Raw genomic sequence first — 16,802 nt, forward strand, 5'->3', positions numbered from 1 at the left:
AAGCGCTCACTGAAGCTGGGTCATGGGGAGCTTCTCATTGACCAACACCCCAAGTCCTTCTCCTCAGGCTGCTCCATCCAGCCCATGTTTGTGCTGGGATTACCCTGACCCAGAGGCAGGACCTTGCCCTTGGCCTTGTTGAACTCCATGAGGTTCCCATGGTCCCACCTCTGCAGCCTGTCCAGGTTCCTCTCAAGGTCCTGCTCAACAGGATCTTGGAACATGAAATTTGGGGGTGCACAAGGTGCTGAGCAAGTGCCACCATCTGTATCTGGCATCCCAAGGTCAGTGCCACAAGCCTTTGTGCATAGAGGCTGCTGGAGACACAAGGTGAATCCCACCACAGCCAGCTCCAGCATGAGGAAAGAGCTGACCTGGAGCTGGAAAGGGGTGGAAAGCTGCTTTACCAAGGAAGATACTGAGCAGTTGCCTCATGTTTATCCAAAGCCAAACAGCTCCAGCAACAATTAAGTCATGCAAGGGACCTTTGCAGGCCATTAAAATGATGCTGAAAGGCTGCAGAGACACCATGTCCAACAAAAAGGTACTTTTCCAACCACCTGAACGCCTTTGAATTCAAACACGTTTCAAATATCAAGGGCTGGTATTAGCAGAATCAATTCAGTGTGTTGTGGTTTAGCATCCACCCGTCCCCTCCTCAGAACACTGCTTTGATCAAATTTCTGCAACTTCTTCTACCCTAAGATCCCAATCAATATGCTTTTATCATTAATAAAAAAGCATTAAGTTGTTCCAGTGACTACGAGCCAAACCACCAATTTCAGTGAAACCTGGATCCGTCCTACCACCTCGCCAGAAATTAGATTTCTACAATGAAACCATCCGAGGTAAATAATTAATATCCTTTTCTTTATAAATTAACATGATTCACTAGGAGCAAATTCTATTCAAAGTCTTTAAAACATAATAAAAATGCTCCCAAATGAAGATCACGTTTCTCCTGCATTGCCAGATGAAGTGTCCCACTGGTTGATACCGAAGGTTGAGCCACCTCCGGCATCAAGGATCCCTTTCTCAGTGGGATTTAGAGCCCAGACTTGATCCTGAGCTCTCCACCTTGCCCACACTCAGAGCAGCACACCACTCCTGTGCTCGTTTCCCAACCTTTTCTGCAGGCTCATGCAGACCTCAGGAGAAGGAAGATTTGCCCTCACTCCTTTGACTGATTCTCACCCGTTCCGTTAGCAGCTGCATGTAGAAAGCAGGAACATCTCTGCTGTTACAAAACTCTTTCCTCTCTCCTCCTCTTTCCCGTAACATAAAATGCTTCTTTCGCAGTTTACCAAGTCCCTCTGCTGGTATGAACTAGAAAAAAAGGAACCAAACTTAGCGGAACTTGACCAGGAAAGCAGAAGGATGTTTAAAATCAGATACTCAAAGCTAAAAAAACCCAAAAAAAACAAACAAAAATCTTCATTTACAGACCCAGAACCTGTTAAAACACCCTCTGAGTCCTCACAGGACCCGACCAGAATCCTTTATCTGCTGCCAGAGGAAATGCTCTCTGGCAGATATATTTTAATGCAAAGGAATCCTGTTCTTCAGTAATTAATAACTGGTTAATGGAAAGACAAACTTATTTGGAAAAATAGACAATTTATGGTCTAAATTTGTCAGTCCTGACTGGTGTACATGTTCCCATTAATTTAATTCAAGTCTCACTAGCATCCAGATTTATGAAGAAATTCAGTATCCAGACTTCGAGAGAGGAGTGGACCATGGTAAGCAAAGACACATGGATCTGCTAAGCAAGAGACAACTGTAAGTGGATTACAAATACTGAAATATATTAAAGTGGAAATAAAGGAATTTCACATAACTCCACCACTAGATACACCCTCATTCGCCAACATACCAAAAGAAAAACCATTTCAGAAAGTCGTAGAATCATAGAACAGCATCCCAGACTGGTTTGGGTTGAAGGGACCTTAAAGCTCACCCAGCTCCAACCCCTGCCACGGGCAGGGACACCTTCCACTAGAGCAGCTTGCTCCAAGCCCCTGTGTCCAACCTGGCCTTGAACACTGCCAGCAACGGGGCAGCCACAGCTTCTCTGGGCACCCTGTGCCAGCGCCTCAGCAACCTCACAGGGAAGAGCTTCTGCCTAAGAGCTCATCTCAGTCTCCCCTGTTCTGGCAGGTTCAAGCCATTCCCCTTGGCCTGTCCCTACAGGCCCTTGTCCAAAGCCCCTCTCCAGGTTTCCTGCAGCCCCTTTAGGCACTGGAAGGACACTGACAGCTATATAGTTACCCTGGCCTTAAGTACAGACTAGACACCTTGCAGCTTTTTTTCTCAGCTTAGATGAAATGAGCATTTCCTGCCTTGGTTTTCCATACAGAATAAATAGCCCTAAAAATTTCACTAACACATCAATTCTGTGCAACAAAGTTCCTCAACCTAACACTTGAAGACCTAGCCTGCTGCTTTAATTTGATACACTTTTCTCTTTTCTGTTCTTTACCCAAATTGACCCATTCTCATTTAGAATTTAGATCCCAAAACATATTTAGAATGTAGCTATTTAGCATATTTAGCATATTTAGGATGTGGTAGGACCGACATGAGGTATCAGCTCACTATGTTAAAACTAGGGCTCCCAAGCAGTTCTGGCCTGGCACTTCTGCACCCTACTTCGTTCAAGTCATGCAGCAAGACAGCTCTCTGGCTGTCTCACTGATCAAGCAGAAGATGAGCCCAAAGGCTGTTTTCCTGCAGGCTATTGAGAAACCATGTGTTTTTAGTCAGGCAAGCACTGATCAGCACACTGAGCTGGACCATGCGGGACTGCAGGGCACAGGGAGGTGAGGCTTCCTCCACACCAGGAGCCTGCACTGTGGATTCACCTCACCCATCTTCCCACACCCTCTGTCATTTGAAAGGGAACTGAAGATATTCCTGCATTCACAGCAATTAACTAACCACATGAATGCAAAACTGTATTTACTGCCGGGATGGATAACCCAGTTCTGGAGCAGCAGTATGCAGCACTGTGGGGAGGAGAGCTACAGTGGTGCACAAAGGTTCCATAGGCTTTTGGGCTGTCCCCTGGTTTTATTTCCACCCTTTGATTTTGTCACATGCTGGTGGTATCCACAAAGCCTTTAAGTCATTCCCTAAACTCCATATCACAACTGTGAATGTCTTAGAAATAGGAATTTTTTGTTGTTTCAGTGGAAGCAGATGCAGCAGAGCAGGTCAGGACACAAATAAAGTTATTCTTTCACTGTAAGAACCATAGGGTAGCTGGAGTCTGCTCAGCTTTTGAACACATACAGCAGCATGAATATCAAGGTCTCTGGAAGCAGTATTCATTTTTATCTTACAAAAGAAAAACAATTTCTGGGGTGAAAGAATGTGCCAGTGCATGATCTGCAGATTCTGCCTGCTTTGTACCATTTTTAAGAGAGAAGTCAGAGAGATCTGCGAGTTTCTGCTCCAGAATTCATGTTCTTCAAGTCTGCACTCTTCCCAATACTTTAAGAAATCTCAGACACCCTCTAAATTTGAAGCAGAAAATATTAATGTTGGTGTAATTCAGTTTAGAGTTACCATAACTGCAGGTAAGACAGTTTTGCAGGGTGGGGATGAGATGTCAAATTCAGCTGCATCCATTTAGTTAAACAGGAGGAAATCACACTCTTCCTTTGAAAACTGTTGCTTAATTACAGCCAAGAACACTCTTAGTGAAGAAAACTTGAAGAATATCCAAAAGAAAGCTGCAGGATTTGACTTCCTCACCTCCCGTTTGGTCTGGATGAGGATTACTGAGGGCACATAGTACACAGTGCTCTGTATCTACAGGGGAGGGATCTTTCAAGAGTAGGCGTGTTCTTAGAGTTTTGTTATTCTTCATTAAAAGCAGGAAAGAAAACTGTATATTAAAAGGGATTTGTTTTCTATCTGTATTACCATCAAGTACACAAAGTAAAGCACAGACACAGCAGCTGTACTTACATCTGCCGGAGTTTTCAGTGTTTATTAGAAAGCTCTGAAGTGTTTCAGCTTTCAGGAAATGTATGCTGGGGAAAACAGCTTTCGGGTTCAAAACCACTCAGTTTCACTTTCAACCAGAAAAGTAAGCTAAAATTTGGACACTTCTAGTTGATTTCAAGGCAGGAAGAAAAGAAGATAAAGTTGGTCTGTATGTCCCTTAACTGATAAAGTTATTGCAGAAACAGACTGAGCGACACAGGTGAAATTTCTCCTGTAGGGGTATTTCTACAGACACAAATATGCTTTTAATCAGGATAATTTGTCTTAGAAAATGCACCTGGAGGAACATTTTAGGAGAGGCTACTTGTCATCTGCTAAAGACTTCCAGAGTCTTCTAAAACTTCATTGACGCAGGGAATAGGTATGCAAACTTCGGGCTCATGCCTCAGAGCCTTAAATGAATCAAACTGTTAAAGAGTGATTCAGGGAAGCCTAAATTGCATTTATTTATGAGGAAACTTCATATGCAAAGGGAGAATTAGAAGAGCTCCTCAACTTGAGCAGTAGCAACACCCAAGTTACAACCATTTGGCAGAGCTATACTTTATTAGCTCCAGTGTGATAGTCCTCTTAACACAGAAACAGGGTTACAGTTACAGAATACAATAGACAAGTTTGAAACAGATGTTACTCAAAAGCTTGCAACAGGTAAGGTATCTTAAATTCTGGTGCAGAAGACAGACCTTCCTATTGTATCAAGCCAAATGATCCACTGCTCTGCTGCAAGAATCTGTGGTCCAAGGAAGAGAAGCAAGGACCAGCCTACACATTCAGTTTCTGGTGTGTCTGAAACCATCTACTATGAATTTATTCCAAGTTCCAGACATCTGAGTATCCTTTTTTCTTGCTTTACAGAAGCAACATAACTGTACCTGGTACTGTCTCCAGTCTGCAAGTTCTCTCTGTGCTACAGTTGGATACCAGAACCCTACCGTTACCCAACACCATCCTACTTTATGTCTTCACACCGAGCTTGCTAACGCTATCATTTTAACCTTCTCATTGGAATTTCTATTGTCATGAAGTCCTCTGCCAGTGTTACTTCTTGGCCATCTAACACTGACTCTGCCTGTCTCTTCAGTTCGGTGATGTCCACATCCCCCTCACCTCTCTGCGCAGCCGGTTTGTACCTCTGACTGAAGTGAGTCAACACCAGTTTCTTAACTTTACACCATTTTGCAAACTCTGAAGCCATTTTTGGAGTGCTATGACCATGTTCTCTGGCCTTTTCCTCTTGGGTATCATCCAATGTGGCTTCGTGTATCAGTACATCTGCTCCACAGCAAAGCTTTGTGGCTGCATTTCCAACCACCCCTGAACAATCCCCCAGAATGCAAACTTTTCTTCCAGGAATAGAGTCTTCTAAGACATCAGAAGGAGAAATCGTTAGTCCATTTTCTAGAACAACTGTACTTCCATTCTTCAGCTTCCCATATAAAGGACCTGGTTGAACTCCTGGTGAATAAAGACAAAAGACTCCGTAAGTATTAAAACAAGTATCAGGTTTAAAAACAAGAAAATAAGAAGAAATACCCTCTATATATTATATACCTCTATATATTATATACCTCTATATATATAGCTGTCTCACTGAAAGATTCAACCTCAATGTAAGTAGAAATATAAATTGCAATTGACACTTCATATGCTTCATGCAAATAAAGAGCTTATAACATTAACAGGAAGAGTGTTTGAAGGAAAGCTGTATTATTCATCCTAAAGTCAATAAAGCAGATACACCAGCCATACATTTCCCTGAAAGCCACGTTGTGCTTTTATAACTTGAACATCTGAACTTGTTTGCCCTTCTCAGTATGACAAGATTAAATGGCACTACTGTTACACACCAACATGAAGCATTTAAATGCCTTTCACAGAAAATGGAAAATTGAATTAAAGTGGTTATGGAGACATACAGCAGCTCTAATTTGCTAGACCCCTAGAAAGGTTGGCCACAAAGATTTCAACTGCCTGGGAAAGCAATTTTATTCCATTTGCCGAAAATCAGAGTCGCTACTAAGCTTAAACACATACATTTAGGCATTTAAAATACTTAAAAAAGACATAAAACAAGTCAAAGTAATTACCAAGGTCTTTCAGTTTCTGTACATTGAGTTTACCGGTCCGGGGCTTCTCCTCCACCACAAAGCCAAAGGAAGGAATGCGGTGAAATAGGCGAAATGCTTTCAGAACTAGCTGCTCATCCTCAAGCAGCAAGTAAGAGTCTTCTACTGGATCCAGATGGAGTATTCTCCCTTGTGCTCCCTCAGGAGGTATCACATCACTGCCCATGTAAGAGAACTCTTTGAATTCTTCTGCAGGGCACTGATCCTGCGTAGGCACCAGTTCATGAACAGTGTAGGGAAAGAGAAGTTGTGAGTGGGAGAGCTCCATACTTCTCCAGATGAAGTCTCGCAGACCTAATGGTCCATAAATATCTAGAGGTGGTTTGTCTGCGTCAGGGCTGCTTTGGAGGCTAATTGTACACAGCAGGCCAGGAAGTCCAAAAAAGTGGTCTCCATGAAGATGAGTAATGAAGATCTTGGTAATTCTGCCTGTTGATCAGAACAACAGGGAAAGAGAAACAAAACCCAGGAAAATAAATGAGCACAGCAACTCAGAAACAATCACTTTGGGGCAAGAAGTGTAAGGGAGGAAATGTAAAGGAGAAGGGAAATTAATATAAAAGTAGTATTTAAGAAATAAATTCCAAACCACAGTTTTTCTTTTCCACAGCAGTGGTAAGTTTCCACACCAGGTATATTTTGGTTTGATTTGCCAAAGACTGCCAGGACAGAAGTTTTAGTTCCTTCTAAGCAAAACGTGCTACAAGCATGGAAGAGAGTTGACTGGTGACATCTGCTATATTAAAAAGTGAAGAAGTGCTGGAAAGTGGTCATGCTTCCTCCATACATTACATGGAATCTGTAGGCTAATGAGAAAGGTAATGTGGAGTCTGTGTTGTTCCTACTTTTGAATTTAGCAGATGAAATGAACATAAATTAAAACCAAAAAGCATCCAGGTTCGATTTCAATGTTTTTAAAAGGCAAGAACCCCACAGATCCTGACTCGTTTCTTTGGAACAGATGAAAACCTGCACTTAAAAGATTTGGCTTTGTTTTTGTGTCTAAATCTTCCCCTTGATCGATTACAAAAGCCCAGAATCTTCTATTACAGACACATGTACTTTAACCAGGCTGCCTCAGCTGAGGTTCCACCTCAACACAGTGAGGCATTTTCTCCACCATCTGTTAGGACTCAGCAGTAAGAAGAACAGAATCTTTGTTTTGATTGAGGAACAATTAAGTAAAAATCAGTAACTCTAGCAAAAAAATTAATCTATCCATTTGGCCACTAAATCCCCTGATAGTTTCAGATTTCAAAGGAGCAGAAGGCTGGTTTTCTGTTCATAATTGGTAATTCCATCTTTACAAGTCGGGAGTCAGAAGTCTGCTCTTGCCACTTCAGGATGAGAATCACAGCGACTGAAGGCTTAAGTCTGGTTTCTACTTAATTTGCCAAAATGGAAAAGTTACCATGAATTCACAGAACTTTTCCTGAAAACAAAAGCACAATAATTACTGAGAGGAAGACTCATAGCAAGTATTGTCTAGAGCTGCCTTCAGACAGATACAAACTGTGCTGGTTTAAAGCTGGTCTGTGGCCCATACTTCAAAGTACAAAGCCTGATAAATTAATTACGGAGAGTTTGGTTCTTAAACAGAATTCTTTACCAAAGGGCAATCAGGGATTTACTGCACAGCAGCTGCCGTCCATAGGCTCATGCATGGTCAGTACATATTCAAATGCCGCAAGAATAGAGTGTTTTGTGTAGAGCTCCTGAAACTCCCCTCTTCCCTCATCGCGATAGATTGCACAGCACAAACCTGCTCTGAGATGGCTCTTCATGAACTGTGTTTGAGTTCCCTCCCCGCAGTCGAAGAGCCAGCACTCTCCTTCCCTGCGAAGCACCAGTGCCGATGCTCCTCTGGTTGGAGAGGGATATGCCGAGCCAGTGCCGAGGAAAGTTATATCCATTGACATCCTCAGTGTGTCCGTACACCCAGAACAGAGATCCTGAGCTGCTGAACATTTGTATCTATGCTGGGAAAGAAATGAACATTTTGGCTTTAAATGAAGGCATCCTCCCTACTTTAGTGTGAGGACCAAATTCCCGTCGCCTGGAACAGGGAATGACTTTCAGACAACACAATATTTACAAGCAGAAATTCCTCCTTATGTCAGTGGAAGGTTGCACACAGCCCGAACGTAAGGACTTTGTTTGTTACCTAAAGACACAGCCCTGTCCTGCTGGAAATGCTCAAATCTTCGTAAACACACTACTACTTCTTTCTTCTTCTTTAAACTCTGAATCTTCCCGCATGTGCTTTTGGAATGACTGACAGCACAGCCACTGCTGACACCTGAATGTTGTTACTGGATGTCAGAAGTGGGCAGCCCAGCAATGCAGAAGTGAGAGATCTGCTCCCCTCAAGACAACTTCAGAGACCACATGAGGCAGGAGTGACCTATTTGCCTTTGCAACGGCACCTCTGGAAGCTTGTTTGATGTCTCAGTGTCAGCTGGAAAATCAAACCATATTACCAAAGCTTACATAGCCATGAACCTGCATAACAGACCACGGGACACCTACTGCAGCGGAAGGATCTATACAACCAGCTGTGCAGTGGTGGACGTATCCACTGTAGTGCCTGGATGAGGAGCCTGGCTGGTCTGTATGAGCAGCACAACCTTTGGGCAGCTGTGTTAGAATCATACAGTCTCAGACTGCTTTGGTTAGAAGGGACCTTAAAGCTCATCCAGTTTCAGCCCCGGCCACAGGCAGGGACCCCTTCCACTGGAGCAGCTTGCTCCAAGCCCCTGTGTCCAACCTGGCCTTGAACACTGCCAGGGATGGGGCAGCCACAGCTTCTCTGGGCACCCTGGGCCAGCGCCTCAGCACCCTCACAGGGAAGAGCTTCTGCCTAAGAGCTCATCTCAGTCTCCCCTCTGGCAGGTTAAAGCCATTCCCCTTGGCCTGTCCCTACAGGCCCTTGTCCCAAGCCCCTCTCCAGGTTTCCTGCAGCCCCTTTAGGCACTGGAGCTGCTCTCAGGTCTCCCCTTCAGGAGCCTTCTCTTCTCCAGGCTGCCCCAGCCCAGCTCTCTCAGCCTGGCTCCAGAGCAGAGCTGCTCCAGCCCTCGCAGCATCTCCATGGCCTCCTCTGGCCTCGCTCCAACAGCTCCACGTCCCTCTTGTGCTGCTGCCCCAGAGCTGGATCAGGGCTGCAGGGGGGGTTTCCCCAGAGCACAGCACAAGATAACGGGTGATTCCCGTCACCCCCAACCCCACAGATGAACGTTTCTCTCCCTCTCCCCGGTGCAAAAGCAGCCACATCTCGTTAGCAGCCTCCCGAGCTCCGCTCCGCTGGAACCCCCGCGCCGCGCCGGGCCTCACCCCGCCGCTCCGCCGCACCGCCCGGAGGGAACGGCCCGGAGCAGGCGGGTGGGTACGAGGGGTCCCGAGGCCGCCGTTCGGGGCCCGGTTCAGCAGGGCCTACCCAGCTCCGCGGCGCAGCCCGCCCCTCCGCGCTCTCCCAGGCGGCTCTGCGGCCTGAGCGGGGCGGGCAGGCGGGGCCCTGCGGCAGGTCCGGGCTGCGGCCGCGGGTCGGGCTGTTTGTGCCTGTGGAAACACGGGTGCAGCCCGGGAGGGCTGGGGTTGATGTGTCAGGAAAATCTTTAACAGTAATCGGAGAGAACTGGTTCTAGATTGAACTGTGAATGGAAGCGATACTAATATGCATGATCCTATCCGGTCAATGCACACCTGGCATGAATGTCTCTAAACCATTAGACCATCTAAACCATTAAACCATCTCTGAACCATTCTGTTCAGTAGCTACCTAGAAGCATGCTTTATGTATTCCATGATTCACTGAATCCCAGCCTGGTTTATGTTGGAAGGGACCTTAAAGCTCATCCAGTTCCAACCCCTGCCACAGGCAGGGACCCCTTCCACTGGAGCAGCTTGCTCCAAGCCCCTGTGTCCAACCTGGCCTTGAACACTGCCAGGGATGGGGCAGCCACAGCTTCTCCGGGCACCCTGGGCCAGCGCCTCAGCACCAGTGTCCAAAAGAGGATGCGGTTGGAGGTGATGTTTTGTGCAGCGAGGGGCACGCTGGGCTCTGTAGGACTCTTGAGGTTACCCCTGTGTGGTGCCCCAAAGGAAAGAAGGTGAAGCACAAGGAAAACCCATTTTGAAGATGGGTACCAAAGGTTTAGGATGTGGTGCGGATACTGTGATGAGATTGCTCCAGCGTCTGTGCAGTTTCACTGACGGCTTTTCCAAATGACCTGGACAGTAACAACAGTATGCTTGCTAGGTTTCAGTAGCGGACTTGGCAGTGATTGGTGAATGGTTGGACTCAATAATATTACAAGTCTTTTCCAACCGAAACAGTCCTTTAAGCCCCTTTACAAAGGGTTTCTTTGACAGTGTGGTAAAACAACCAAATGTTCAAAAAAGCTGTTTTGTAATAAAAACTGGAATTGTATTATCTCCAGCCTAACTGCCTGTTTTGTTGGCTGATCAGGCCAGGCTGGATGTGGCTTGGAATAACCTGGTCCAGTGGAAGGTGTCCCTGCCCATGGTTGGAACTGGATGAGCTTTAAGATCCCTTCCAATCCAAACCAGCCAGGGATTCTATGATCATTTGCAAGGGACAAAAAGGGGGAAAAATAAACCAAACCATCAGTAATCGTGTACCAATTCCATATAGGTCAAGTGTTATTTTCACAGAATAAATAATATCAAATATAAGCAAAGGGAATGCATTTTACTAAGAAAATAGAAGACCAGAACACACATTTCAATAGAGTTACAACATTATAAAGGAAGAAAAATCCCCAACCTGTTTACATTTAAATACAATTTTAGTTTCAGCTGAGCAATGACCCTCCCAGGTAAAGCCAAGCCTGGCCAGATGAGGCCAGAACTGTTCTCACAAGCACTCCAGTAGACTTACATTTATTTTTGTAAGGTAGTTATGCTCAAAGTAAAAATAAATGTGGACTATTTTGACATTTATTGACAAACTGGCCATCTTACTACGTTTGTGTAGTCCTAATAGTATTTTTATTTCCATTAGGAAGGAGCTACTTAAAGGATGGGTGAGTCAGAGTCAAAGACAGTTGGAGAGTTAAGTGCAATCCAGCGCCAACGTTGTGTGCAGGGAATACAAACGCACACCACAGGTTTCTGCACTGCATGCACAACGTCTGATGCGACCACAGCCATGGTCCACTGTGCCAGCAGGTTCCGGATTAATCCCCATGAACATTTTCCCCCGGAGCAGGCACTAGTAAGCTGCATCATCATGGAGTGCTGCGGTTTGGGAAGCAATGGTAGGAAGCAGAGGTCTAAAGCTGGATTTTCCTTGCTGTTCACCTAGAACACCTGCAGGCTTCCCGATACCACGGTAACGATTTTTTTGGAAGCAGGTAAGTAGGTCAGCGTAGATCCATACAGAATTAGATGTTCCTTCAACAATGGTAACTGAATTACATTTCCCAAATTCATCGGCCATTTGGGTACAATTCGAGCTCTGCTCTAGATTTTCTCCTTGCTCCAGTATTCAATGTAACACCAGTCTCCACCTGTTACATATGGCTGTTACAAAACATGATAGCAGTATGCATGCCCTTAAAAAGAATTCAAAAACAACAGTGGTTTTCTTAAATTTGGGAACAGCATTTATGGCCGAGACGGAATGGGAGTCCAAACTTGTAGTCCTATCCGAGAGGCTCACAGATACCTTTATTTGAATGACAGAGGTGCTCAAACCTGCACCTTTGAAGTCAAGATGACCCAGAGCAAACGGAAGATGACAACTTGGATTTAGTTAGGCCCAGAGTCAGCTGAACTAAGATTCACAGTTGTAGTTGTACATCAGTAATCCCCGTTCTCCTACAGGAGTAGACGCCAAATAGGGCTGCTAGTGAAAAACTAAAAGGAGTATCACTTATCTTTGCAGTTACTACCAGAGGAGTGTGACAAAGAGTTACTTTACCTTCTCCCACAAAATAGCGTGCTGGAAACAACAGTACAGAGAATACACGCACAAACCACAGGAAACCTGTTAAACACCAATCTGCAGGTACAGTGTGGCTTTGTTTTAAGCTTGGAAAACAAACACAACATCATGAAACATCACTATTCACAAACATAACTGAGAATTTATGCAACAGTCACATTTGGGGTTTAAAAATCTGTCAGACACTGCATTTTAAGAGTCTTCCTCTATATGTCAGTTGTGGGCATAGGCTTTGGGAACATACAAATCATCGCGGTATCTTTGAGCAAGAACATGGATATTTTATTAAAAAAGGCTGTACTTCCTTAGCTACCTTTCTTCTCCTTCTCTAGACACTTCTATACATTGCTGCCATGAGGCTCAGTCCTGCTCCTGTTGATTTTAAGGAAGCAAGTCCTGGAAAAGACCAAGCTACTGACCTCGGCTGGAGTTTCTGATCCTCTCAAAGTGTTCTGTACATCCAGGCCAGTATCCTCACAGAAGAGATGGGAAATACGGACTTCTGTACCACTTGGAGGGGGAAGTCCCTGTGTGACAAGCTAGCACACTAGTCATCCTTTAGGCAATATATTTTTTTTAACTTATGGTATGTAACATTAGAAAATGCATCCTGGTGACAAAATTTTCCCTTTGCATACTGCATAAGAGTTTTCTGTATAGGTAAAGATCAGTAAATGATTTTGAATAAGCCATAAAACAGGAAAAATCAGGTTAAGTAATACATGAAAATGGTACTGTGATTCCTTACTAAACGGCAAGAGTAGCAGTTGTAATTAATTGAAAAAATAACTGGATCTGAAGAATACTCAAAACTGAAAAAAAATGTATCTATGTATTTTATATAAAGAAAAAATAACCTGTAAAAGATGACAGGGAGAGTGAAATGCACTTAAACATTTGCGAGCTGACGTGTTACTTGTTGCTAAGGGAAAACAGCAGTACATTATAGGTAAAATTCCACCATGTCTTTATTGCAAGAACCTGATTAAACTATGTCCACAAGTGCGGATGCACAGATGAGGTCTAACTGGTACCAGTTAGCTGCAGTAACTCGGACAGGTTAAAGAGGGACAGTCTACTCCACCGCTCCAAAACATGTGCAGATCAGGGCAGGGCTAGATGGTAACTGGAGCCTCAGAGCCAGCTAAAGACTGTTTTTTCGTCACCTGTGCAGTGGTATTTCCAGAAAATTTATGCAGGAACATTTGTACTTGGGAAGATCCCACTGACAGTCAGTTCTGAACAATCCCTCTTGGCATCTGCTTGAAGACAGCAGGGAGCCTGTGCCAAGAAGGGAAAGGACTGCACTGCTCAAAACAGGCATCTTCCCTCAGCTTGATAGCAGCCACTGCCAGTTTCAAGTGCAGGAGCTCCCCCTGGGAACCGAATTCACTGTTTCCCAAAGCAGACTCCTGCTGGACACAGGTATTGCTATTTTTGCAAGCAGCAGGTTTTCACAGGTACTACCAGTGCCCACTGGTCATGGGCTGTGACTGCACTTCTTGCCTGAAAAAAATGATCAGACTGAAGAGATGGATGCAGATCTTTATTTTGTAAGACAAGAGTTATATTTACGGACTGACTGCCCTTACTCTGTGATCGTTCCCAGCCAGGACACGAGATCAGTGCATGGGACATTTTTGTTACTTGTCTTGCCTGATCAGTATGTGGGCAGATGTTTGGAAGTGTGCATTCCCAATGTACTTGAATCTAATGATGTAGAACTCCACCAGCACTACAACAGGCTTCAGCTAGAGCTGAATTTTCAGGAGGCAAAAATAATTTGTACACTAAATAAATAATTTTTCAGTAAGACCACAAATTTAAATACAATAAAAACCAGGCATAGCAAAAATAGATGGGGGAAAAAAGCATCCTCTGTAAAAACATCCTATGTGTGTGTTGGTCTTTTTTGTATATATACTTAAATATACAAGTTGCAAACCACATATGTTGCCCAATTTGGCAATGCAGCATTTCAAGCCCCACCAGACAGCGCTTTACCACAGTTTGAATACACAGTCATTTCTCCACATCACTATTTTCTGTTTATGTAATCAGTCTTCTTTCCTCACTTAGGTAAAGCCTTCCCAAAGTTTACTCTTTTTATTCAATACATTGACGTAATTTTAAATTCAAAGACTAGGCAGCAAGTGACAGAGCCCATGTCTAAGGGGGTAACAGAGATTATTTTCCCTGTTCTGTTTCAGGCCTACTCTGTGGAGACTGCATTTTCCAATATAAATGAAGCTACGAGACGTGCTTGCCATGAGTAAATCCTGAGCAAGCTTTATTTCATCACTACTACATTGGAATCCGGCTTTGAGTTTGCCACGATAGCCTTGTTATGTCTAATTACTCAGTTTTGGCTTTCTTTTTTTTTCTCTGCCTTGATGCAGCAAACAATAGAACAGCACATTAACTTCATTTTTGTTCCTGATATACCACTGTTCTAGTTACAGAGATTAGATTAGGAGAAGTCACAGGCCATAACTACCAGCATGTGTCTGTGCCTGCTAATATGAAGTGACGGAGGGCACTCCGACCTGGTATAAACAAACCAGAAAGGCACGCACGTTGTGGTATCTGTAGCAAATATGCAGTACTACTTATCGCAAGGAAAAATTCAACTTGCATTTTGTGTTCACACAAAAAAATCCCCTGACAAATTGAACCTGTAAATGGAGTGAGGAAGATGAAGTGACTAACTTGGAGCTTCAAAGCATGAGATCTTTTGAGTCCAGTATTCAAACTGAACCAAATATACCAGACTGAGACCACAGGAAACATTCAGACTTGTGTATATATGTGTGTCAATAGCTGCCTGTAACATTTTCTGTTCCAGCTTCCTCAGCTGCCTGTGGGACATTTGTTCACCGTGGCAACTGAGTTCACTTAGGAGTTTTTGAGTCTGCAATGTCATGAAAACATTGCACACAAGTCTTTGTAAGAAATGGGTATGCAATTAAACTTAGAAAAAACCAGAACCTTGAAAAATTAAACAAGTGAAACAAAAATCCTTCGGTACATCACCTTGGAGTCTGCTGTAGGAAATCTCCTTGTAAAATCTCTAAAATATTTTGGTTAGTTACTTCAGATCCTGCCTTTTACATGATAAAATCTACTATGGAACACTATAGCTTTGTATTTAAAATATGTTAAGCAATTAATATTATTTTTGGGCTTTCCAAGGAAAATTATAACTGTTTTCACATTTTTCCTTATTCATACATTTCACACAATGATGAAAACATGAAACACAAACATTGCTGCAGAGTCCACATCTGCACACCATGCCGCTCCTCAGAGCACTCTCAAAGAAACAGAGGAGCCAACGCCACAAGCAAGTCTGGATATGGCGAACTTTAAACATCAGACAAACCAGAAACCCCATTATAGAATCACAGACAGGTCTGGGTTGGAAAGGACCTTAAGATCACAAAGTTTCAACCCCCTGCCATCACCCTAGACCATGTTGCCCAAGGCTCTGTCCAACCTGGCCTTGAAAAAATTAGACTGTTAATTTTGTTTTAAGCTATTTTTTTGTTTGACAAATGCTCTCTGGTGATGTCACAGATAATGTAGTGTGACAACACGAGGATAATTAGAAGACTGATTATTTAAAGCAGAAATAAATCATTCTGGAAATCGGCAGTGATGAGAGAGCTATAGTTCATCATCAAACACATGTTTCTGAAACATCATTAATGGAATTTTTAGTGTGGTGCTGGCTTTAAGCTAGAAATGCAGTGTCATTAAATTAATTCTGGAGAGCTCTCTCATTCCTGTGACAGATGTCATCATCCACACAGTTTATCAGGTACTTAGGAGAATGGGGAGAAATCTATGCCAAGTGAAAAACAGGGTAGAAGGGGGGGAAGAAAAAAAAGACAACAAAATGAGTGAAAATAAATTACAGGACTCAAAGATCATGATTTAAATCAGACCGAAAAGGGGATCCCTGCAGAGAAGAAGATACTGCCTAAGGAGTGTGATCTTCTGATGCATCAGTGAACCTTAGATTCAGGCCAGTCATACACATCTGGCATGAAGGATTCGTATTCGTAGGACCAAACCTTTGATCGAATGTAACTGTTCTTGTCTGCAGGTTCAGGGTAATGGAAAGCCATGTTGTTTGCGTACAAAAATTCCATAACCTGGAAAGTTAAATCACCATGTGGTTTGTGCCTTTTATTACATTCACATAGTATCCAGCGTTTCCACTGCAATATGCTTAGAACTCACAAACTGGATAAAGACAAACACCAAAGGGATCTGAAAACTTAATTTCAGAAATCAAAGGAGCATAACTTTGGCTCACCAACACTGCCATACTGAGGCATCCAACAAATTTAGACATTTTATAAGCATCTCTTATTAAAGGCATAAAGAACTGGGTATTTTGTGCCCCAGCACCTAGTGTTCAAGGGTCATAGTGTGCAATTCAGCAGCTTAATGGACACATAAAACACTTTTAGTACAGTCCACTTTTATGCTTCATACTCACCTTGACAGCAATATAAATAGAAACTTCCCTGATATTAGACAGCGGAGGATAGAGTCTTCCCTGTGCAAGTTCTTCATCAGTCAACTGTTCTGACAATGCCTGGGTTAGAAAAACAAACAAATCTTAGAGCAGCTCCAGTGCCTTAAAGACGCTACAGAAAACCTGGAGAGGGGCTTTGGACAAGGGCCTG

General features: G+C 43.6%; 1 protein-coding gene across 5 annotated transcripts in view; it reads right to left on the bottom strand.

The window, feature by feature from the left end:
• Positions 1-4,049: 4,049 nt before the first annotated feature.
• The window catches only part of ME2 (malic enzyme 2), a 44,139-nt gene continuing 31,386 nt past the window's right edge, over positions 4,050-16,802 (bottom strand). For 3 of the 5 annotated variants that reach the window (XM_080636983.1, XM_080636984.1, XM_080636985.1), the window contains 4 exons: positions 16,613-16,711; positions 7,903-8,119; positions 6,102-6,569; positions 4,050-5,469 (listed from right to left, as the gene is read on the bottom strand). In XM_080636983.1, the coding sequence (XP_080493109.1) occupies positions 5,000-5,469; positions 6,102-6,569; positions 7,903-8,119; positions 16,613-16,711 (1,254 nt within the window). In that variant the 3' untranslated portion in view covers positions 4,050-4,999. Of the gene's footprint in view, positions 5,470-6,101; positions 6,570-7,902; positions 8,120-10,835; positions 16,263-16,612; positions 16,712-16,802 lie in introns of those variants that run through there. The other 2 variants (XM_080636986.1, XM_080636987.1) reach the window with 2 other exon arrangements.

The sequence above is a fragment of the Psittacula echo genome, assembly GCF_963264785.1.
Source record: "Psittacula echo genome assembly, chromosome: Z".
Classification (NCBI taxonomy): Eukaryota; Metazoa; Chordata; class Aves; order Psittaciformes; family Psittacidae; genus Psittacula; species Psittacula echo.